Source organism: Aphelocoma coerulescens, chromosome 4A (genome assembly GCF_041296385.1).
Source record: "Aphelocoma coerulescens isolate FSJ_1873_10779 chromosome 4A, UR_Acoe_1.0, whole genome shotgun sequence".
Lineage (NCBI taxonomy): Eukaryota > Metazoa > Chordata > Aves > Passeriformes > Corvidae > Aphelocoma > Aphelocoma coerulescens.
In genome coordinates this window covers 1,862,944-1,888,458 of record NC_091018.1, presented here as the reverse complement: position 1 = coordinate 1,888,458, position 25,515 = coordinate 1,862,944, and the positions used below count along the sequence as shown (strand labels likewise).

Here is a 25,515-nt window from a genome sequence, read left to right as displayed (position 1 = left end):
TATCAACGGCTTCTTCTGAAAAACTTGATTGATTTCCTTTTAATACTAAATGGCATGAAGTTCCAAAAATCTTTTCTTTCCAAAGATGAGGAATTTCGATAGAAGTTTGATACAGTAGTTAGTCTCATTGCAAGAACTGCAGTAGTAAAACATTATCATTTATTGATCAGTAACAATCTAAAAATCTCTATAAATACAAATTTGCTACTTTCTTTGAAGCAATAATAGCATGCAATATAGATTTAAAATATAAACATATCAATCTATTATGTCTTTTGACAGACCAAAACTTACCCATGGATATATTGTGTGTGTGAATATATTGTGATATATGTGTGTATATATATATATGTACACACCCACCTATGTATATGTATCTTCCCCCCCTACCTAGATGTTGTCAGACAAAGTGAGAAATTCCTCAGGTTTTGTGCAGGGAGAATATCTGGAGTGTGTTGAAGGGAAATGCACAATGGAAGCAGGCAGGGTGGAGGGATTAGGACAAAGGAAGCCTCTGATGTCTGGGAATTCTATTCAGTTACCTGCTTAAAATCAGCAAAGAAATTGGCCAAATTGTGCATAATGACCTTGATTTAAAGACATTCCTCTGTTCTATTGCTGTAAATTCCTTAGTGTTTCACCCTGGTCTTGATAACTTGGATCATTTCCCACACTGATCCCTCCTTCTGACACACATTCTCTTTTTTGGCATCATCCCTGGCTTGTCTTGTCTGGTATTTCTGGGTTAACATGCTGCTTTCCATCGCTGGGGCTCCAGGATGCCTCTGAGTTAGGATTCCTGCTGGACTGAAACTGGATGGGCCTTGCTTTTCCCTTTGGTTATTGAAAAAGCCATGGAAGTGCCCTCATTGCCCAGCAGTCCCAGTATGGCCTCGATCACTGTGGCATTGATTTGTGTTCCTGAGGAAACACTGACTGTAGGAAGTTGAGAGAGTTTCCAAGTTTTAATGCAACATTAATTAGCACAAACTGCTTAATCAAACATCTCCAAATGGTGCTGTTTGCCTTATGAAGGAACCAAGTTTCCTGAAGCTTGTTTGCTTCTTCAGCTTTACCATCTGGGGTAATAAAAAGCAGTACTTGTCCTTATGGGTCCTGCTTCTGTCTCATTTCTAGAGGCCTCTAACTGCACTACTGGTGCTCAAGTGCTGGGTTTGTTTCTGATTTTGATATCATTGAACTATCCATTAAAGTGGAAGAATTGCAGCTGAACCTAAACTCTTCACTTGACTGAAGTTCTTTTTTCCTATGTGTCAAATAAATTTTGGAGTTTGGCATTAATAATAATCTTAACCTTGATATTAGGAATAGAAGATAGACTGTCTTAAATTATATTTATAGTGTGTACCCTTATTTTTATGTAAATTTAGGTGTGTTAATTATTAAGATATGTTAGTTGGATAATCACTTTGCTCGTCAAATTTAATAAAGGTTGGAATAAGTTGCTTAAAATTTGTGTAGAAAAACCATACTTAGTAATTGATTAACTTATTCAAAGAGAACGATTAACTTAATATTCAGCTGATTTGTAAATGAAAATTAGAACTGCATTTTCATTTAGATGAAATGTTAAAATCAATTATATATTCTAATTAGTTACTTGGACTTTGTGAAGTTACATCCTGGGATCAAAAAAGGCACCACAACTTCCTGTAAAGGAAAGTTTGCATTGCTGTTGAAGTAGAGCAAGGAAAACAGATTAACTCACTAGGCAGAATGTTACCTGAACTCTAAATGTAAGCCTTGTGGTCAAGAGTTAATTTTTTTATGGTATGGGAACAGCTGCAGCTTCAGTAAGGAACTGCATTTCCATTTCTGTGCCAGTTGAACATTTTCAGTGTTATAAAAGCCTAAATTTGACCAACTTAGTTGTATAAACTTGCATATTCTGTGAGCCTTGTTTTTCCTGTCCAACCATCTCAGCTGTCATGAGCAGTCCTGGCTGGGAGGCAGACAAAGTGGGGAGAATGTACAAGTTTATTGCACCTCCATTGGTTTAGACTCATTCAGTCTTTTAAATTGAATTTATTGGCTGCTTGTTTGGCCTCATTGTAATTTCGTGAGCTGCTGCAGAATGAATCTTCCTAGAACATTGCTAGGGGAAAAAGGCAACTTCATTATAACATAGGTAAGAGGCTAAGTTGTCTTAGTAAGTTGACAAATTTTTATTAGAGGAATGTCAGTTTTTTTCTTAGCAAGTGAGGCAAATTTCATTGTGCTTTTTGCCTTTCTCCTGTAGCCTTTGATCCCTGTTTTAACACAGGGCTTGAGAACTGAATGATGATAATAAAGTATAAAGAACTTGATTGGGTAGAGTTCAGACAAGACCTTTAGGAAAGCCCAGAAGGGGAAATAATGACATGCAGCCCAGCACTGACAGTCAGCTGGAAAAAAAATATCCATTTCCTTGCTTCTTTAGCTGTTTGCAGCAGAAGCCAATGCTTGCTGTTCATGCACCTGTTTGAATGTCTTATTTCTTATATGCCTTTGACACTAACTTTATTTAGAGCCATAAAGAGTTTGAGCTGTCCAAGTAAATGTTGGCTTTGCACCATACCTAATTCTAGGAGATTCCTCGAAGTTCAATGTGTTCACTCTTTCTGAGCCACTGAACACATGGATTTAGAAGCAGGCACTCAAAAGGGAAAACCAGAGCAGGGTGGGGCTGGAGGAACTAAAATATCATTTGTGGCCTTCATCTACTGATACCTAAAGGGCATTATGTGTATTAAAATGTTCTGGATTTTAAGGAAACAACCCACATGAAGCAGCTCTTAGGAAATTATCAAGATAGTTTTAAAATATTATGTATGTCAGGGAGTGAAATTAAAACTCACTGCTGATTTGGTGGCCAAAAGCTAATAAATGATCAGTGTTCCATGACACTGCACAGTATTAAAAGAAGAAAGGACACTTCTCTGAAGTATTGTAAAGGATTATTCTTCACAAATATTTGTCACACTCTCCTGTGAGCTTATCCATGTTTTGTTGCACTCTGGTTTTGGGATCTAAAGCTTTTGACAACTTTTTTCTGTGCCATTTTGAGTAAAAACAGCAATTGGAGATTGTTCTACAAAAGTTAAAGCAAATTATGTGATTAATTTTAATTTCCATCTACTGCAGATTAGTCTAAGTAGATCCTTTCAAGGCAGATGTTTTCAGTACGATATTTCTGAAATACAGAATGATTAGAAGAATAATGTTTCAAGACTTTCAGTGATTTTTGACTTATAGAGGCTCAGAGAAAAATTTGTGACAATGGAGATTTATAAAAAAAGATCACTAGCTATGCTGAAATGCTTCTTTTCTGATCCTTTCCTTTCCCTTGTTCCAGCTTGATCATAGGAATTGTTTGAGACCATCTGGAGCGCCTTCATGTTTATGTTCATTTTAGAATGAATTCATTATTATTCAGACCACTCGAGTCCTTCCTGTGAAAGTTACTGCTGCTGCTGCTGGTGGCTGTTGGGAGATGGCACCAGTAGAGAAATCGTGGTTCCTCAAAGGACCATGGTAAAATTTTGGCCAACAGAGACAGGAGCACATGGAAATCTTTCTGTTTTGATAGTCAAGATCTGTGATTTGTCACATAACAAAGCTTCTCTTGCTAAGTGCTTCAGGAACACCACTGATGGTGAATCCATTGGGGAGGAAATCTTTCTGTGTTCTGTGAAGTAAAATGAGATAGATTTGGAGCATAATCATTCTTGCAATTAAATTAAAAATTTTAAGTGGTTTAAAAATTCTCAGTACATATTTTTCTCCTAATTTAAATTTCTCTTGTGAATTACAGTGTGCTAAGTGGGAGGAAATAACTCTGATCACTTGTGCAAAGTATGAAAGACATGGCCATATTTTGTTATCTAGGCTGGTGAATTTGGTCTTGGGAATTTAAATTAATGAATCAGGATTGTAGATTATTTTTAGTATCTCTGTCATTTACCATGTTACAACTTCATGATTTATAGCCTCCCATCTTTTTATCAGAGCAGGAAGGAATTAGTGCTGTGCTCTCATTGCCAAATGTCTGAAACAGAAAGGTGGTAGGACCCTGGGATGCTTGGAAATGCAAGATAGGCAATGAAAACATACAGAAATTGTAGGCTTGCTGGCTGCACAGCGTTGGGGGTTTTAATATAGGCTTTTTTCATAAATAAGCATTTGTTTTTTTATGTTTGGGTGTAACGTTTGGCACTTTGCAGATGAGCTCAGTGAAAATGCTGCGGGCGCGGCTCAATGGGATCCTGTTCCGGCTCATGTTCGAGGAGCACGTGAACAACATCAAACCTGACATCATGGCAGTGACTCTGGCCTGTGAGGAGCTCAAGAAGAGTGAAAGCTTCAGCAAGCTCCTCGAGTTGGTGCTGTTCCTTGGGAACTACATGAACTCTGGCTCCAGAAATGCACAATCCCTTGGCTTCAACATCAGCTTTCTCTGCAAGGTAAGCTGCAGCCATAAAACACTGAAGTGCAGCTCTGTGAAACTCAGGCCACAGGAGAAAGTACCAAAGCAGGGAAAAGCACTCAATCAGTGTAATCTACTGACTGCACCTCTGTGTTTAATAATGGACAGGGAAATACAGAGTGAGTGTTCCCAGGATGGTCCCTGCTCCAGCTGTCCTGGTGCAGTGGGGATTTAAGGCAGTTTCATTGTGAGTGTTCTGGACTGCGAAGTAGAACAAATGTTTTCAATCTGACTTTGTTTACTTACCTTGTCAATAGAATATACAGAGCCTGTGTGTGTCAAATACCTCGTTACTCCTCTGTCTTTGCATCTCCCACCCAGCTGTCCTTCAAGCACTTTCACAGAAATAAGGAGCTGTGTTAAGGATGAACACAGTTTAACCTTTAAGCAAAGCTGGACTTCAATTGTGGTAGCAAAATGTGGGATGCACCAAGAACTCCAGAATCCAGAGCAGTGAGATATTAGTGTGCAGTGCTTGTTTGTGTATGGGGTAAAATAAATGTGTGTAAGGCACTGATCCAAACTTCACTGTCTCGGTTCAAAAAGCACATTTGAAAGTATCTTTATTTTTAAAGACATGCAATGATTGTAAATGGATCAAAAAAAAAAAAATAGCATAAAACTTGCAGAGGCTTTTCTTCTGGTCTAATCAGAGGATCCAGATTTCAGGTCCTGGTTTTGGGCACCATGAGATGTGGTGCAAACCTCAAGATTTCAACTCGGGGGAAAATCATATTTCAAACCCAGCAAGTGTGATCTGGCACATTTCAGCAGAGACAGGCTCTGCTTGCTGTGGTTAAATGCAAAGATGTTGCCAACTTCTGATAAAGTAAAAATCATCACCTGAGAAAAATTTTCATTCTTTAATAACTCTATTAAAAGAGAAGCCAAGTTGAAGGGTTTTTGTCATGGATCTCCTGCTGCACTTTCTTTGCAGTAGTGGAATCTAAAGGGAAACGAATGTTTGAAGTGGAACACTCGTTACCAAGTGGGAGGGGAGGTGATGAGTGTGCAGGAGGGGTGCTGGAGCAGGGCTGGGAGCAGGGGCTCCTGCACTCCAGGGGATGGATTGATGAATTTTGTCAGCAGATCTCGCCTGTTGGCACAGCTGATGCAGACTGACTCGTCCTGCAAATGTTCTCTATTGAACTGAGGAATTGCTGAGGCAAAGTTACCTGTGCTTACCACTAAATTCCTCTGGAAATAATGCAGACAGAAATCTATGGCTATTTAATTAATTTAATTCAGCACTGCCCTCAGAAACAAAATCTGTTTGTTAACTTCTAAAAATTTGTTTTCAAGGTAGATATTTCTGAGGGAAATGTCCTTTTCTGTTTTGCTCTTTTTTTCACCCCTTCCCTGTGAGATTTGGAGAAAACACTCAAAAACATTTTGCATAATGAAATCAAATGTTGGCAGTGCTGTTGCATTTAGGTAACCAGGTATGTTTTGTGATAAGGTCATGGCTAAAAATAATCACAGACACTGATGGTGATTGAAACAGAAAAGATCTTGCCAAGATCCAGACATGAAATTGTATCATTAATATCTCCATGTATTGATTGAACCTTATGAATTATCAGTGCTGAGTTCCAAACTCAGAGCATGTCAGGAAGTTATGGAAATGTGGATCAGTGTCCCTGGACAGTGTGACATGTGCATTGTTTACAACTGAACTTTATTGTTTATTTTCCATGTTAAAAGATACTTTTTTGCTATTTAAAGTAATTGGTTTATGTATTTGCCATTCTAACTTGAATTAGATTAGTATAATAGTTTGCTTTTGCAAGACTTATTTTTTTCTCAAATGTTTTTGCACCTGTACATGTCCTTTAGTATCATATTGAGAGAGGCTGCCCTCCACTCCATTGGTGTTTAATTTTAGAAATGAGGTGTTTACATAGTATTTTCAACACTTTTTAAAATTACTGTTAATCATCCAAATTTATATTTGGGTAAGGGATGTCTTTGTGTATTGATTATTTTCAAGTGATAATTGAATTTGGTTCCTCTGTTTAAAAGCATTTACATTCTGCCCTCCCATTTCCACTCAGAAGAGTAAGAGGATTTTATTGGCTTTGTTTCTGAACTAAGACTATGGTTTTTAACTGTTGTGAGGAGTATAAAATACTAACTGCATCAGGTGGGGATATCTCTTACAAGCACCAGCTTTAATATCTATTTACAGCCACCCACCAGCTTTTTTCATTATTCAAACAGTCTCAGAATTTATAATTGTTGGTCACTAACTGGCCCTCACTGAGAGAATGAAAACTTGTGCATGTGGAAGCATGGCAGGGGGTCCTGTTCACTGACACCTTGCTGGGAATTAAAATTTCTAATTTATATTTCTTGGCTGAAGAAGGCTCTGATAGAAATAAGTGACATCTAACAGCAAGAGCAAGGTCTCCTTGGCAGTGTCATGTGCTTTACGTGTGTGTTTTGTGGGGCATCTGGATGCTACTAAATTTTTAAAGTTGTGTGAATATTGAAAGTTTTTTTGGATTTTTTAAATTTTAATTGTGTGTGACATCAATTTGAGAAGGCACTGCAACCATGCTAGAGGTTTTCCTTGGATAATTTTAAGGTGTATTTATTTTTTTGTTCCTAAGGAATGTATTTCAGTCTTCAAGCTTGTCTAGAAGAATTTGGGAGCCTTTATTTTGTTTTTTGATATAATAACTCCTTTTTTAGACCAGTGACTATCATTTAGTGGTCTTTCTGGTCATGATAAGAGAATTTTTTTTTTTTTTTTGAGTCAGCAAGATAGAAGATGTCTGTATGCACATTTCTATGTGCAGAATATACACACTTCATGATGAGGAATCCTAATGTGATGAATTCACTTTTCAATAAAACCAGAGTTTTGTATTGATTTTTTTTTTGCTTGTTTCTTGAACAATCTTAAAATTAATTGTCTGTTTACTAAATGTAGTACTTACATTATACTTACATTATACAGTCTGAAAAAAAAGAAGTAAAAAGGCAAGTATTGATCTGGGTAAATGTTTGGTTTTGGAAAATAAATGTTTTTATAACAGAGCTGGTCATTTCATACACAGAAATCTGTTTTTGTTACAACTTTTATTAAAACATGGTAAAGAAAGTAAAGCACAACTCCAGCCTGTCTGGTCTGAGCTGGAAGGCTAATGACTGAATAGTAATTGCAAATCCTTAAAAACAGATTATCTCTCTGGGTGTTATATTGCAGCATATGATGTTACTGAAGGTAGAAGTGATTTGTAAACGACCTGTGGCAGAAGGCAGAGAACGTAATTTTTTTCAAATAAGAGACATCACCCTCAGAATTTATGGGATGTATCAAGCCTGGCAAGGGAGACCAGCTATTCCCATGTATGCACTGGAGCATCTTCACTGCCTGAGCATGAAATGCTCTGTAAAAATAGAAATATGGCAGCTCAGGCTGAGGGAGGCTGCTGAAGTAATTCACTCCAGGTAAATCTTTTGCTGTGTTTGTTTAACATGTACAAAGGATCCAGCTGCTTTTGGAACCCCAGTGCAGCAGGAGCCTCCTCAGGAGTTCTAAATTCTGCTCCAGGGGAGTGGAACTGAAAGGAAAGAGGTTTGCTGTAGGAATGTGCAGGTACAGCTCCTGGTCCTGTGGTGCTGAATTAAAGTGAAGACCAACAGCTCAGTTTTAATGAAGCTTTTGCAGCATTCTGGCTGGATCAATGTGTGTTTTATCTATGAAGTGCTATTACGTTACTTTTGTTCATAGTGCAAATCGTGCAAGACGAGCTGTTTATCCAGTCTGAGGATTACTGATGAGGGTACATTTACTGTCCAGCAGCCCTTGTTCTGGTAAGGGGGGAAAGATTTCTAGGGAAGGAGAAGGTCTATAGCCTCATAAAAATCAATAGAGAGCTCTTTATAGCTGTAATAAGGCATCACTCTAGTGATGGTTCATGCAGAAATTTTTCCTTGCATTGGCTGTCGTGTTTAACCCTCTCACCTGCAAGCTGCATCCAGAAGCACCTGGGGTGAACCCAAACCCATCCTGGCAGGGGGTTAAGGTGTGACTGGCATGGCTTAAGTGCTTTACTCTGCATAAGGGCAGAGTTTTGTTATGCTGATGTTTTTTGGCTTACAGAATTAAACACCTTACTCTGTGTCTCCCTTGATTTGAGTGGCTGTGCTGTGTTATGCTCTGTGTATCTTGGCCTTTAATCCTTTCCCAAACAGTGGATCTCATGGTATTGACCCTCCAATTGATGCTTCAGCATTCAGCTGGAGCTGCTTTCTGTAGCCCACACTGATCTACCAATTTATTTAATTTATTTTTAAACTAAATGTGTTATTTCCAAATTCTGTCTCCCGGGTGAAGAAAGGCCATAGACTCAAAACCTGTATTTTAAAATTTTAACACCACAGTGTTAAAAATTTATCCTGAATGATAGAATATCCTGAGTTGGAGGGGACCCATGAGGTTCATCAAAGTCCAGCTCCTGGTCTTGTAAGCACAACTTAATGGGCTCTTTTTTCTTTTCATCCACTTGGCTGTAGTGTGTAGAACAGCAGAAATCAGGCTAAGCCATTAGGTTCTTCACAAGCCAAGGAATATTATATCTGTTGGGCAAAATTCCTGCAAGTAAAAAGCTGAATATAGAAAGTATTGCATTTAAATGGTGAGCAGGTTATTGAATATGAGTGTATATATGGAATCCAAGTACAGTATGGGAATACAGAGACTGTAAAGACACAGCCATGGTGTCACCTGTCCAGTTCCTACCTTTCATTTCTGGTTTTATGTTTAACTAGGGTGTGCTAATCTACACTCAAACAACACCTATCTTATTTTTCATTATATGAGTTGGCTTAGGACTTGATTTTGAAATGACAGATATTGATTCTAAATATCAAGCAGACCTGTCTGTATCCATTGTGTTAAACATAAGGATGCACATAGCAGAGACTTGGTTATGACTGGGCCAAAGAAGTGAACTTGATACATTTGTTCAAGGTCTGAGTAAATGTCTGCTACAAGGTGCTAATACTGACTCTTGTTATGATGCTGTTGGTGGCAAAACATGTTTCTGTTGTAATTTGAAAGCAAAATAATTTTGTCAATTTAGAAAAAACCTGCTTTATCCACTTGATGATGTCAGAGAGATCAAAGACTGCAAATCCCACTACTGTTGTTCACAGACAAATTGAAATGCAATTTCTTTTTTCCATGCAGATGTTTAGCCACTAAATCTACGATTTTTTTCAAGTCAGAGAACTTCTGTGTATGTAACACATGAAAGCCCTTTAACTGCATACCATTACTGAGCATTGTTTAGTCTTTAATCGCTGAATTGGTATGAATTAAATTGCTTTCTTAATTGCCTAAATACCTTATATTTTTAAAAGCCTGTTTTTCCACTGCACTCATTTATTCTTAACAGGGTAATCCTTAAAGCTGAAAGGCCTCTATTAAATTGAACATCGATGGCAAGCCTGTCATGAGGATTATAGAATTAGAACTTCAAGTGATTTAGAGAATGAGAAAACAAATAGGAGATTTTACACACGCATTTATGTATTCTTCTTAAATAAATCCTTTATTTCATTTGTTGTGTATGTTGCAGCTTACTTCTGTGTAAGAACTGTACTGGATGAGTAAGGGAAATGCTGTTAAAACAATTCTTTCCAGATGTATTACTAATCCTCTCTGTCACGTGAAGTGTACTCGTCTCAATCTCTTACCTACACCTACTCTTGTCTGTTGCTGTTGTGAATAAGAGGAAATATCTGCTTCTGCTGGATCTTCCATCAGCTCACACATCCCTTCTTTACATCTGCACAAAGATGGGCAAACTAAGAAATTTGGTCTTAAATTCGTTCTCTCGTTCTCTTAAGTTCCTGATGTTCCTTTGTCTGCACTCTGCCATGGAATTTAGCCACGAGCTTATTGGAAACATGTCACTGGTCCTGTATTCTAACAATTATTTCAGGTTTTGGGGGTTTTTTTGTTTTTTTAACTAAAAAAACCCATTTCAGCAATTCATGCACTCAGGCTAACAGAGAACAGAGTCTTATCACTTCCAAGAATACTGATTTATTTCAGGCCACTAAAAAGTGCCTCTGCAGTTGAAAGAACAGCAAAAATATACAGTTACCTGTTACTTCACATTGTGCACAGTTTTCCTGCAGTTTTTCATAAATACAGCTGGATGTATTAAATTTCCTTTACCTACAGTCAGGATTACTTTTGCTTTTTTTGTTGTCATTCTGTATTCCAGTAAGGCAGGGTGCATTTATTTTGTGTCTGTATAGAATTGGTCTCAAAATTTTCAACCTAAAGCTGCGTGGTTTAGATTTTGCTTCAAGAAAAAATTGTGGATTTACAACAAGGAGTTAGTTTAACTTGACTGGTGAAAATACAAATTCTGACTGTTAGGACAATGTCCAGCTATGGAGCATTTTAGGGATTTGCATTGAAGGAATATTCTGAATTCTGTTCTGTTTAATCTCTGTTCACAGCTGGTTTTTATCTGGGGGGATTCTGAACTGGCAATGCTAAAATCTCAGAACTTTATGGACTGTCTTCAGGTTTTGTTCTCATCAAAACTAATCATTCTTTTAAAAAATATTTCATAAGGTAGATTCCTTTTGTAGTCCTAAATTATGGAGAATTCAAGAAATTTCATTTTTTAAATGTGTTAATTTGCAGGCAAATTAACACATTAATTGCCCATGTAGGCAACGTTTTGCTAATGAGTCGACATCTACAATATTCACTTTATTGAAGCATTTTTTCTCATTGTTTTCACCTGTGTTCACTTGTTAGATTCGAGATACAAAATCATCAGATCAGAAAACGACCCTGTTGCATTTTCTGGCAGAAATCTGTGAGGAGAATTACCGGGACATCTTAAAATTTCCAGATGAATTGCAGCATGTGGAGAGTGCAAGTAAAGGTAAGCAAATGGACAAAGCACCTAAAGGTAACAGTTGTTTGCTTTGACATTAAATGCTCCCAACATCTCATTTGAGGTTGTAGGATTATGGAAACTGTAAGCATTGATAATCCATGTGGATTGTGCCTTTCTGGTATTTATTGAGCTGAGAAGTCAGGAGGGAAAAGCAGTAATAGAGCAACTCCTTCTGTAGCAGGCTGTGAAAATAAAAGTGTATTTCAGTGAGGTGCTTGGAAAACCACGGCTCAGGAGCTGCCAGCAGTGCAGTGATGGTGTTTAGTGTCCCATTAAACCTCTGAAGAGTGAGCACTGTGTGTACATGAGCCTTCACACACAGCGAGTTCCTCGTTTCCACACCTGATAGAGAGTAGCAAACATGCTTTGGCAAAATCCCAGGCTGCACAGGAAATAGATACAGTTTAATTGTGCTGCCCTGCACAAATTAATACTTTATTTGTGGTCGGTCAGCAGCCCAGGCTGGTGGCTGTGATACCTTAGTTCATCTGTTGGACACGTTCTCATGGCACACAGGCTGTGCTGCTTGGCACATTGCTGCTGAGTTCTTGATGGCAAAGGTAGGTGGTAGCTGAAGATAACAAACTTTTAATTTGCCTGGGCATTAATGGTCCATCAGAAGATAAATACCTGGGTAGCACCAGAATATCAAGGAAAATAGAGGGGAGAAATAGTTGAATAAACATTTCCACTAGCTCTGTCCAGGTTTGCTCTCAGAAATTTTTGTCTCCTTTTTTCCAGGGTTATCAGTCAGTGTCTCTCTTCAGAGCAGTGATTAGCTGTTAGACAGATACTTTATTAATTAGGCCATCATTTGCTTTCAGTTTGTGTTCTTCTGTCTTAACCTGTCTGGTGAGAGCAGAGCTCTTGTTTCCCCAAGGACCTGGGGAACAGTTCATCCATCAACCCAACTTTGCCATTGTTTCATCTCAGACTTCTTCACACTTTTATGTGTCTTTGTCATACAATTTTTTTTGCTGTTTCTTGAACTTTGCATGCACCTTTCCATATTTTTTTCTGTATATAAATTGTATTTTATTTGTACTGATGAAATGTGTTCCTGCCACGCTTTGCTGCAGGGTGGTTCATAGGCCTGAGTGCCTATGGACAAAATGGGACTGATCTGGGATTAGTGGGGTGTCTGTGCAAGGCCAGGAGCTGCACTGGATGATTCTTGTGATTCCCTTCCAGCTCAGGATATTCTGTGTTTCTATGGTGGACTAATGCAGTGATTAATTTATTTATGCAAGTAGCAGTTGGGTATCTTATCTAAATTCCAAAAATGTTTTCTACCACTTGATAATTCTTTTCTTGAGGTGACTTTTAATTTTTTTTTCTTCCTTTCTTTGTAAAGTCTTCTGGTTTACCAGGCACTTTTGATGATCTTTTATGAATTTTCTTCTGTGGCTGACACTTGACCTTGCAGCTTTGAGATTTTTATAGTTTGATTCAAAGGCTCTGATGTTCTGTAAGTTGACTTCAGGAATTAAACTGAAAGAGTCAGTAGAGTTTAGTTAAGCTGTAGCATCCTAAACAGAGAAAGCATGTTAATGGGAGCAAAGCCTCTAATAATTCTGATGCTTAGAACACATATGAAAAAGATTTTATTGCAGTTAAATTTGTTTCATTCTGTAAGATAAAAGCTGCATTTCCTATAAACAGCAATGCCTTCTAGCAGAGCATAAATTACTGTTCATTTTTAATGACCAAACCTTCCCTTTTGGACCTTCTTTGCTTTCTGGTGCAAAGCAGGGTTTTGGCAGAATAAACAGGATTTGTGCACGTTGCTTCAGCTGTTCCCCGTGGTCCTTCTTGGGGTTCATTAATTGTAATGTTCATCTGCTCTCTCACATGTGGTGCTTTTTTTGTGTAGGAAGTTGAAGTGCTTTGCATGCAAGAGATATTGCACTTCCTATTTATTGTTTGCTGTTTTATAAACCAGTGGTTTTGGGGATGGACAGTTGGGTTTATTTTTCCTGTGGGAAGCCTCTTTTGAAAAAATTGACTGGATATGAGGATGCTGGCATCAGTTAGTTATTCATAAAATAGGAAGAAACCTACCAGCAAATATTATCTCTGCATGAGTTTTAAATAAGGAAATATGAGCTAGACAGGTGAGTGTCATTACTTGAGATGGATGCTGGTACTTTTCAGTCAGGAGGCAGCCTCGTAGTTAGGACTCTACATAACCTTCCAAATGCTACACTTGGCATCTGCAACTTCTTTTAAATCTTGGCTGCATATTCTCAGTTCCATGTAAAGAAAAAAAATCCTGTTCAGCTTTAATTTTCATCTAAGAATAACGAATCAGCATCTGAACAATGGCTGATTTTTTTTTAATGAAGAGCAGATAAATCATAAAACTGGATTTTAATATGAAAAGGTCAATGGGATTAGATGAACTGCCCATGCATGTACTAAAATCTTCAATAATCTGATATAAGGTATAATAAAATAAGTTAATCTTTTTAAAGATGGAAGATCAACCTGGAGGTTTATGAAAACTAAAAATAAATTAGGAAACAGTTTTATTCTGGAAAATATGAGCAAAGGTCAAAGTGATTAACGATCAAGAGATCATTGGAAAAGCATTTCTTCTTCCTGGAAGCAGACTGTGAAAGGAAAACCAATCAAAACTCACAAGGTTGTGACGAAGTGCATTGTTTGATGTCAGTGAAATTCCCTTCCATTCCCATCCCACATTGGGGTTCGGTCAAATATCCAAATAAAAGCAAGAGGTCAGAATTTCTAGACACAATCATGTGGTTAAAAGTATAGTTTGGAATTACTTAGAAAAGAAATGTATTTTTTAAGTCAAGTCTCTCCTGAGTGTCAAGCCTCTTGGAAATCATAAAAATGAAATAGGTAACACACAAAATTAAGATAATTAAAATAAGTTAGCCATGTATTTCATAACAATAACTTAATTTTAGATATTAAGAGCAATAGTTTTAAATCGCAGTTCACGATTCAAACATTGTGCCTGTAAATAATAAAACATAAAAACAAGCCATAGCTGTGTCTTCATCTGTTGAATATCCAGTTTCTGATGAACCTGTTACCTGCTTGCTTTGTCTGCCAGCAGTGGGAGTCACTGGGCTGCACAGAGTCACAGCAAGCTGAGATTAACTGTGAAAGTGGTGTATATATATTATATATATCTCTATATATCTTAGTCTTTTTCAGTAATAATGAGGGCTTTTTTGAGCACTTAACATTCTGAATTCTTTGCCTGACATAAAGGTGTGCCGCTTGATAATTCTTTTAAAGTGTTAAAAGTAAAATCAAGTGAAAGGGGCCTTGTGGGGGTGAATTAGGTCTGTGCAGTGGACTAAAAAGTACCAATAGCACCAGCACAGATTTGTCACTCATGTGGTCATAGAAATTTATTTCATTAATTTGCAAGCATACGGTTCTGATGGTTGAGGCATCTCTCTAGAAAGGCCATTAGCAATCAGAAACACTGTGGAATACAAATACGTGTATACTTTTTTATTACAAATAGCGTAATAAAATATTAATTTTAAGATTTTATACAGGTACTTCACTGTGATTTAATGGCATAATTTTAGAATGGGGGAAATATTTTAAAACATCCTGTGCAACTGTCACTTTGAAGTATAGCAATTTAAAACATGCTCATAAGCAGCAGCCGTTTTTCTGTCAAACAAAAGTTTTATAGTTTGTTGCAGCAGAAAAAAAACTGGTTTAGCATAGAGATCTGCAGCATTCCACCTTGCACAGTTTAAATTGCTGAAACAGATTCTGCTCAACCTGGCATGAGTGGTATAAAGCAGACAGTGTCTTGTGGCAGGAGACAGTTAATTCTGGCACCTGGGACTTTTCTCTGATGGCATCTGAAGCTGCTGGCATTTTGCATCGTAACCACAAGTTGCACAGAAACTTCTGTCATTGTTTTCCCTCACATAAACTGCAGTATTGGTGTGGAAGGAACTCTCTGGGTGTTTTCCTGGCTGTAGGACCCACACAGGTGGATAAAACATGGGGGACTCCTTCCTGTTGTGGCACTCTGGGTGTGCCCCCAGCACTGCCCCGGGGATGGGGGGAGATGCATCAGCTCATTAAAAGTTTCCTCCAGTCACTTCTCCTTCACTGGCAGGTGTCAGTGAGGAAGGCAGGGAGGCAGAAACCTCACAGGGACTTCTTGTGTTGTAGTTCCAAGGAGCAATTTCTGTAGGAGATCCTTTTGGAGGCTTGCTAAGATTCTGGATTGCCTTAAACTCAGTAAAATTGCTCAGTGAATTTTCCCAGTCTGTGAAGACTTTGAGGATTTTTTTTTTAAGTTGTGTGTAACAAATGGTGTACAGAGCTGTGGTTGTTCTGCATTCTGAAGCTACATTTTGAAGTTATAATTTGGAATCCCCATTAAAGAGCTTATTGTATGGCTTGCATTTTAAGGCTCCGCTTCTCTCCCTGAAGTGGAAGTATCAAGGGCAAAATGAAAGAACAGCCCAAATGACTCTCATGGGCTGTTGCTTATTAAAGAAATTGAAGCATTTAAGAATATCTGGCTGTAGTTAAACCAATTCAGAAGTGAAGATTGCTTTAAATGTCTTAAGTTGTGTAATCCATTTAGAATTCCTTAACACAAGCCACTAGAGAGAGGTGGAAGCTACAAAATGGCACTTTGTTCTTTATTTCCTGCTTATCTGTGGTTGAATTTGCACTTTGATGGCTGTGAGGAAGGTTGTGGCACCTCTGCAAGTGGGTCAGGCAGTCAGAAAGGCCAGGTCCAGTTACAGGTTGGGAGTATGAAGGGAGATCAGTTGGATGAAGTTGCCCAACAGCTCTGTGAGGTTTCTATATCAACAGCAGGTTGTGTGACAACAGCTTTGCTCCTTCTCTGTGCATTCCTTACTTTGTTTACTTGTCTCCTGTGCCTCATTTGCAATTTGTCTCACACTCTTGCCAGCAGTTTTGCTTCAGTATGCTCATTTAATACATTCTGATTTTGTAATTATAAGATCTCTTTTAAAAATAAACTCAACTTTGGAAATCTTGAAAGACATTTGTAATTAAATCAACATCAAAGTACAGTGAGTTTCTGGAGTGCTCTGGAGGTGATATCCCATATTGCCAGGAGAATGCTGCTGATTGCAGAGCTGTTCTCACCCATCAGCTCCAGTGCTCCTGGTTATTTTTCTAAAATTGGGACATCTGTTTTCTAGAAGATTTGCAGTTGTAATATGAAAAGTCAGTTCAAGTAAAAAACTTTCTACAACAGGCTGTTGTTTGCTGTTTAGTGAGGTAAAGAAGGGTGGGGGGGAAGGCTGTTCCTGACAAGGGAAAGTTGGGAGTGGGGCACACACGGAGTGCCTGAGACTGAATCTCTCACTAAACTCTAAACCAAGAGTTCCTGAGGCTTGGACTTGTCACAAAGTGTTTTATGTTAAAATTGTGCTCACCTCCACCTGCAGGTGGACGGGGCAGTGCCAGCAGTGCACAAGTGCTGTATCTGTGTTTGGCCAAGGCTGTGAAGTTGCTGTAACAGCCTGAAAGGTGGAGCACAGCTGTGCCCCTGCCTTCCCTCACCCTTCCCCAGCAGTGCTGTGAGCAGGCAGCTGAGATGCTGAGGCTCTCCTGGGGAAGGAAATCTTAGCATGCAAATTAAAAGTGCAAATGCACATCTATGTGTGAAATCTGTTCCAAAATTCTGTTTTGAAGGCTCCTCCAAACAAATTCCAGTACATAGTAATAGGATATAAACAGATCGTTGCTCTTTGGGCAGATCTCCTCTTACTCCTAAACTTGAAAAAGTGCAGGGAAGATTCTGTGAAGGAAAAAGTCTAATATGCATGAGGTACTGGTTGTTAAGCACAAGGGCTTTGTGTCAGAAAGCTTTCCCAGTTTTTGGAAGAGAAAGATGGTGACTCCTCTAGCTGGGTAAGATAGCATCTGTTCTTCTCCTTTGACCTTGAGGTGTTTAAACATTTATTGTCTCAACAAATAGAAACTTACTTGGTATGAATTGAGTAATCAATGCTTGTAATTCCTGCAGATTATGTACTTGCTCACCCATTTCCCTTCAAACTGCCTTTCATTCTTTTGTGGAAGACTACTTCCATCTGCCCTCAGGCAGTAAGAAATAAATAGTCATTAGTATGCTTACAATGTAGTTATGGTACAAATACTGTCTAGACTTAAAAATCCATGAGTTCATTTGCTTCATACAGACTTGCTTTTGCTCACTGAAGTAATTTATGTTGTTGGCTTTCACTTCAGAGTTTTTTCGAACTGTGCACATGGCCATCCCAGTTATGGATCATTTCACCTCTCGTTATGGGGAGGACTCTCAGTCTGAGGCAATCTTATTTTAGAAAGGATTAGTCTGACCTTTGGTCCTATTGCTGTATTAATGTAAATACAAAATGCTTAGCTTGACTACAGGGACCAGCTAGTGCTCGACATCAACATGAGATTAACTGCTTGTAGCATTTTTCTGGGACTAAACTGCTCTACCAGACACTCACTAAGCCTTCCTTAGCGTGCAGACTGTGCAACTGCTTTCTCCAAAATAAGTAGATAGGATTGGGTTGAGGGTTTTTTTCCTGAGGAGCAATTAATACAGGGAAAATAATAAGGTGAAGGAAATTATTACCTTCCATGTCAACATAATATTGTGCCCTCTCTTCAGTGACTGTGAATTTCTACTATAATTAAATAATAATATACAAAATCTTTTAATCAGTCCAAGATTTAATGATGCATGATTGAGTTGCATTTAGTGTTTGTGCAGAGACAATACTGATAGATCCAAGTGCTTGTATTAGTCTGCCACTGAGAGGAATAATCTGGATAATACATAATTACACATGACTTCACCTTGTTCATGTTAGTTCTGTATGTTACAGTGATCCTGTTGTGAGTTGAATCATGCATGTTTAACTCCTGCTATTGGCTCTTTTCTTTGTCTCATAAATCCTTTTATCACCATGGTTTGAGGTGATGCCATGAAGATTTTTGCCTTTTCTCTTATACCCCTGTTATACCTTTTTACAACTTCTGTATTCCTAGTGCTTTTTGCCTACATTCTTGGACTTGTTTGTCAGGCTGAGAGATTAAACATTTCAGAAGCTTCGTAGCCAGGGATCAGTGTGCCCCAGACCCCAAGGTCCTCTCCAGAACACATCCTGTAAACCAAGATAGAACCATCCAGGGGAAGGCTCCTTGGAGAGGGGGGGCTCACTCGAGCCTCTCATTGGGGAATCTTTGATAGATCTGTTAATTAGTAACACCTATAATGTTATACCCAATGTTGGGGACACAGAGACTCAGCGGGGTGCATCTCGGTGCACATGACCTGGACGTGTGCACCTAAGGATCCTTAAAATAAACACCAAGGTAAAATCTCTTTTCCCCTTCTAACCATGTAGGACTCTTGATTTTAAGACCAGGCATCAGAGGTACACACATTAAAGATGCTCTATTTCTTTCCCCCTTCAAGCTTCAGGTGCCCTCTGCAAGCTGACCTTTCCTTAGGGCTAAACTAAGGGCCAGATTGACACAGTTTGGAACAGATTGAGAAATTGTGCTGCCTTTTTTCCTCTCTTTGGCCTTGAAGATGGGCCCATACATAGGCTTTCGGGTTTATGCAGGTTTTTCAGACAGGGCAGTTCCTCCAGGCTGTCTTCCCCACCATCTGCACATGTTCTCAGAGACTTTAAAAGTTACATCCCCACCCCTTACTCTTGATATGTTTCTGAACCTGTTGTCTGAGAATCCATATCATTCCTGTCTAAACTCGTTTATTCTCTGTCTCTGCTGTTCCCCGTGTCAGCAAACTTGACTGACTTTTGAATTCTCACACTTTGCCATTTCTTGAATGCTGATCTTTCCACTGTGGATGGGAGTCTTAATTGTCCTGTAAAGCTGTGAGGGTGGCTGAGGTGGGTTGTTTACTGCTGTTGATTTGTTTTAATTTGGAAATGTGGCAAACATTTTATCTTTGCTAATCCAAGGAAATAAATGGCCAGGCATCCTTTAGGTTGCTTCCTTTTTTCGGGGGTCTGCTCATCCTCAAGTGTTTGGGGTTACACACAGGGCTTTTTTTTTTTTTTTTGTGGTGGCTTTTGCTGCTGGGGTTTTTTTTCTTCATATTTTCTGTATTTGCCTCATGTTCCTGCCTTCAAATCAGTTATTTATGTATTGGATTTAGTTGGTTGTTCTCTCTTGCTGCAGCATTAAATGGAATAATGTTGGAATGGCTGCTCCAGAGAGGCTTTCTCAGTAAGAGCCCTTGCACAGTGCTCGTGTGCCACTGAAGGCCAAATGCTGTCCTTCATGTCCATTTTTGAGACTAGTTCTATTAAGAAGCCTAATTTTCACATGGAATGATGGGCAAATGGAAGGTGAACAAGCCTCTGTCTTTGAGGAGTGCAGGGGACAGGCTGTTCAGTGTGTGCATTTTGAAATGGCTTCAAGGAAATGGTTTTGTGCTGCAAGTAGAATTTATGCTTTCATAAATTAAAACCTTGCAAGAGTTTGAAGAAATTTATATGAATTTCCCTGAAAGTAAAAGGTATTCATGCTGATTCCTCTGCACGTTACTGAAGTAGTAAATCTCTAATAAAAGGGTTTATGGGAGGAAATGCAGATATTTTATTATAGTCTATATATATATGTTCCCTGTTCTGTCGTCTTTTTAAATTTGTCTTGCAGAACAACAACTTCATAAATTACTTGAACAGAAACTTGTACATTTGCCTGGGCTAGGAGAAAAAAGTTAACAGAATTGCATATTCTACAATGTCTTTTTGTTAATTGAGTGTGAATATAGCAGTTAATTCTGGGAAGCATAGCAGGATGCAGCCTTCTTGCTTGGATAGAGGTTCTCCATCCTTTCAAAGCCAGTACTGCACCTCATCTAGGGCTTTCTGAACTTAATTTTATAGAACAGTGTTACTGAAAACACTTTCCATCCATCTTAATCACAAAGGCTAACAGTTATTTGTCATTGCTTGCTGAATTTCTTTGCACTTTGGAATTTCAGACAAAAATAAACTTTTACTCTTACTACATGGTTGTGCATTTAAATATTTTCAAATGGCTGCAAACAGTTAAACTTTGTGTTACATTGCCTATTTACGTACGAGCTGCTATTCTTTTTGTGAACAAAGCCACCATTTGCATCCTCCTCATTTATTTTTCAGTTCCAGCATTTTCCTTCAGTGCTGTTTCTCCCCATCCAACTGCACAACAGCCTATAAAAACATTACAGTAATTCAGGTTCTTCAGTTCAAGCAGAAATGTGTGCTTTGATCATGATATCAAATGATTAAACTAAGGCAACCATAACCTAAAAGCTTTGATAATTTGTTATTCTGAGTGGTTTAGTGGTTGATTTCAAGGTTGACTCTCAAATGTGAATTTAAAAGCTACAAGGATTCTGTGGTCACTATAGATTCCCACCCCAGCTGAATTAAGCTTAAAAAATGTTCACTGCAATTCTAGGATTACATGATTAGTAGTTCCTTTGGTACCCAGTATAAAAGGGATAAAATTGAAAATAAAATCAAGACAATGGCTGCTATAAAGACAGCTCTATTGGTGCCTTATGTATTTGAACACGCTCGTGAAATCAGTGTTATGGCTGATGTGAGTCGTTACGTAGAAAGAATAGAAAATTGATTTTCTTCTGGGAACAGCTTCCTTATTTACCAGATTTTTATTTCCTAGATGCTGTTTTTCTGGCCACTGTGACTCAATTTCCTTCTACTCTTGAATCTCACGTAGTCACGGCACCATTTTTTTTAAATAGCAAGAAAACAGAAATATAAAAATGGTTCTTTAGAAAGTACTTGGTGGAACTTCTGGGCAAACTGCTTGCCATCAAAAGATAATAAAAACCCCCTTAAAAAAATGGAGTCAATTGCTTTTCTTGGCTGCACTAGGGAGAAAGGGGTCTTGGGATTCTCTGCTTTTCCTTGGAAGCACTGATTTGTGAGCTGTTCAAGAGGAGACAGAGTGGAAGAGAGGCTTGGGTTCCAAAAGGCAGCTTTAAATGAAGAGGAGGTGCTTGTCCAATTGTTCTTATGATAAAAGTGAGAATGACAAATGGACCCTCATGGATTATGGCACAAAAGTCAATATTACCAGTTCAGATTTAATTCTCCAGCTAGACCAGGAATTTCTCTGCAGAGACTCTCTCACTTTCCAGGTCTGGAATTTCTTTGTGATGTGGGATTGCCTCGCCGTCACAATGGTGCTGTCATTTTTTGCTCACATGATGTATCAATTAGGGGTTGTTTAATCCAAATTAGCATCACAGTGGTTTTCATTAGAATAGCTTGTCACACAGCAAGCAGGAGTTCTTTACAGTACCCTCTTTTTTTAATGAGTGTGCTGTACTGTGAGTCCTTTACTTCCTTTTGATTATCAGCAGCTTTTATTATTCAGACCTACCTTTGTCATTTACACAGCTCTGGGTCCCAGAAATCAGTGTAATTTCAGTATAAAAAAAATATTTAATTTTTTTCCCCCATGTCTGTTACTTAAATCATTCCTGTAACAGAAATGTTAATAATAAGATCATTCATTTAACCAACTACATGCATGAAAAAGATGAAACTCTTTGAACTCTAGTTAGTTTTTAATCTTTGAATTAGATTTAAAAGAATATTAGAAATAATAATATTAGAAATATTGGAATTTTTACCATAAATTTAAATAGAAATGGAGTAATTTGAACTAATGGTAGAATTAAGTGGTGACATTTTGATGTTAAATATGATGATCTGGTATATTACAGGAGATATTTTCACTTTATTTTTATGAAGGGAGGGATTTTTATGAGCAGTAATTCAAAAAGAATGTGAGTCTACTTAATGGAATCATTCTCTTTAAGACTATTTATACTGACATTGTTTTTTCCCCTTCTGATACCCTTTCTGGAATCTGGAAGCTTTATACTCTTTCTTTTTTTCTTCCCCTCAGTTTCAGCCCAGACTCTGAAGAGCAACCTTGATTCAATGAACCAGCAGATCCAGCGCCTGGAGAAGGACATTGAGAATTTCCCTAAAACCCAGGATGAGCACGATAAGTTTGTAGAAAAGATGAGCATATCCTTTTTGCACGTCCTCACTGATCATCTGAACATTCTCATCCTCTGCTTAAGTATTTACAGCACTTGAAAATCGGTTTTAAGTCTCTTCTTTCACACATTTCTTCTAGAGCAGAGAAAAAGCATCGGTGAACGTGGTGAATGTGAGCAAACAGAACTGAGGAGAACTGAAAGCATCAATAATCAGATTTTCAAGGGGGCAACCAGAAAGCTCTTTTGAAGGAAGTAGTTACAGTGAGCAGCCATGAACTCAGTATGGGGATTTTTTTTCTGTCTGAAAGAATTACTGAATCAATTTTAGAAAAATACCAGTGGCAAAGTTGATATATTTATTATTTAGGTCCAGATGTGGTATTTTTTGAAGGGCAGAGTATTAATTTTGTTAATGGTTTTTGGTTATTTTTTACCATCATTTTAGAGAAATATTTACGTTTCTTTTCACTCAAAATTGTTCTGTCCTTTAATTTCTGTAGAGAATAGAGACTCTGGATCCTTTAAGCACTACCAAGTAAAATCTGTGGGAGACTATAATATGGTATCTGTCTAGCTTGTTTCTGTATATCCAGCTTTCATTTTGTTCAAAAGTCTGAGTAAAAAGCACACTGTAGATACAAGAAGTTCACAAAATTGCAGCAAAGACTAAGAAAAAGGCATTTTTTTAAAAGAAGAAACCCCCAGTTTTTATTGTGCACAAATCCCACCTCTGTGTGGATATGGGAGTGTTTGGAGTGTGCAGTGTGTGGCAAGTCCAAGGCATTTCGTGCATTATAGAAGCTCAAACAGTTCCTGTGAGATCTTTCCTTTCTTGCTGCAACAGAAGTCACGACAGAAATCGTGGGGTTTGGGGTTTTTCAGAGAAAAGAAAAAGGGGGGGATTGATGTTCACAGCTGTTGACAGCTGCTCATCACGTTTGGTGGGTGGATGTAATGAAGAGCTTCTCCCCACTGCTGTGTTTGTGGAAAGTCAGTTTTTTGCAGGATTTACCATCTGAATGGAGTCAGTGACAGAATTTCACAAGAAGATATTTAATATCTTCTCTGTATGGATTTATTTTAAGTTCCTGACAAGACTGCAGGAAAGGAGCTTAAGGGAGACAACTCCTGACTAAGTGGAAAATTGTTTCTTATTCCTTACATCTTCCCTTTCACCTTGTCTTAGTGCAAGGGTAAGAGACTTGCTGCTGGTAATCACGTTTATCAGTTGTGCTGTTAAACAAAGCTGCTTATTTCCCTGAGGTGCATTCACATCAGAAAAACTTCCAGTATTGCCTTGGAACTGTCCTGGGCCCTGTCACCCCGTGCAGGCTCTGAATTGTCACAGCAGCCCCGCTCCTGTTCATAACTTCAGCCAGTTTCTGAAATGCACCTTTACCACTGCTGCTTCTTGTTAAGTTTGACAGCTCTGCTTTCCAGGTTATAGGAGTTATTTTCCAGTTGCATTGTCCTTTTGCTACCTGTGTATTTCCTTATTGAAATGATTGGCATCACTCAAATGATTTGGCGAGAAAAAAGAGCCAAGTAGATTAATATTTAACATTTTTCTCTCTGCAGCTTATCAGCTGAATTTCTTAGAGAAGAAAGTTTGTCTGACAATGCAAAAGAGTAAAAGAAAGTATGTATTAATGCTTCTTTGTATTGGCAAAACCAGGAGGATCCTCTGTAATGTTTGAAAATGAATTGTTCCAAGTGTCCTGGGCAGCCTGGCTCCAGTGCATGAACGTTGATTCCCAGGTAGATTAGCAACCCCTGTAATTGAAACAGCCCCCAGAACTGTGCATGCCTGGCAGCTTTTATCATCCTTGGGACTCTGAGGGCTTGACAAAAGAGATAAGCCTGTAAGAAATGAACTGATTCTACCTCAGGATTTATGTTTGCGTAATTAATAGATGACCTGATAAGGGGTGTGTTTCTTCTTTAGAAAGTCATCTCCTGTTATATCAAGTGATCAAGTTTGTTTCTGCTTATCACTGAATATTTTAAAATTTTCTACACTCCCATATTTTTATTAGATGGAAGAATAATTTTTGAGGGTGTAAAAGTGACACCCTAGTCTGCAGTATGTATTTCTTTGATTTCATCAGCTGCCTGAAGATTTGTTGGTGATGGCACATACAGAGATTAGAAAGTTACAGAATCTCAGGCTGAACATCTCTGAGTGTTTCAGAAAATTTGAGATGTGTCTCAGTAGAGTTTTAGGATGCAGGAATTATAATATTCAAGGCATAGTTTCTCCTTCCTGTTCCTGCCATAAACAAAGCTGTTTACCAGTAGTTGTGGATGAGACTTTCTTCAGAGGGTGTGAGAGTAATACTGCTTGGAGTAGCAAATTAAGTAAATTAAGTAAATAAGTTAATAATTAAGTATCAAATAATCAAGTTAACTGACAGGAAAAATACCATCCATAATACTAATTCATAATAATGAAATTAATATTCATGATATAGAAGCAAATTCTGTGAAAGAGTTTAAGTAATTCTAGTTTTTTCCTAACTTTTTTTTTTTTAACAAACAAGCTTTTGGTACTGTAAGTGACAAAAAGATGAATAGAAATTCTACCTATGTTTTCATTTTGGATCTTTTCTTGGTCAGTTTTTAAGCAAGATAATTTTTTACTTCACTTAATCAGTTTTTTATTTAGCACATACAGTTATTCATCTCAGTGTAGTGCGGCTGAAGAAAACAAAGGGAATAAAATATTCCTTCTGTGAGTTTCTTGCTATATTAATTATATATATAAATATATTATAGCTATTTCTTGCTATATTATAAACACCTTGTGTGATTTCTGAAACAACTTTATGATCTGATCTGTGGCTGGCATTGTATTTTACTTGAAGATGAATTTGTAAATAATTCAGCTTTAAATGGGAGAGGTTTCTTTTATAACTAGCCCTGCTGCATGAAGCACTGGGGAGTCTGATTCAACAGTTTAGAAAAGCAATTACAGACTATGCCAAGTCTGCCTTTTGCTCGGGGTTTTACTTCAGTTTGTGCCTCTAATTGAAGATCTT

At 38.0% G+C, this 25,515-nt stretch overlaps 1 protein-coding gene across 1 annotated transcript in view; it reads left to right on the top strand.

Annotated features, from left to right (window-relative positions):
- DIAPH2 (diaphanous related formin 2) overlaps positions 1-25,515 on the top strand; it is a 184,436-nt gene that overhangs the window by 70,645 nt on the left and 88,276 nt on the right. Inside the window, exons 22-24 of the mRNA XM_069015023.1 lie at positions 4,224-4,463; positions 11,280-11,409; positions 22,378-22,503. Of these exons, the coding sequence (XP_068871124.1) occupies positions 4,224-4,463; positions 11,280-11,409; positions 22,378-22,503 (496 nt within the window). The remainder of the gene's footprint in view (positions 1-4,223; positions 4,464-11,279; positions 11,410-22,377; positions 22,504-25,515) is intronic.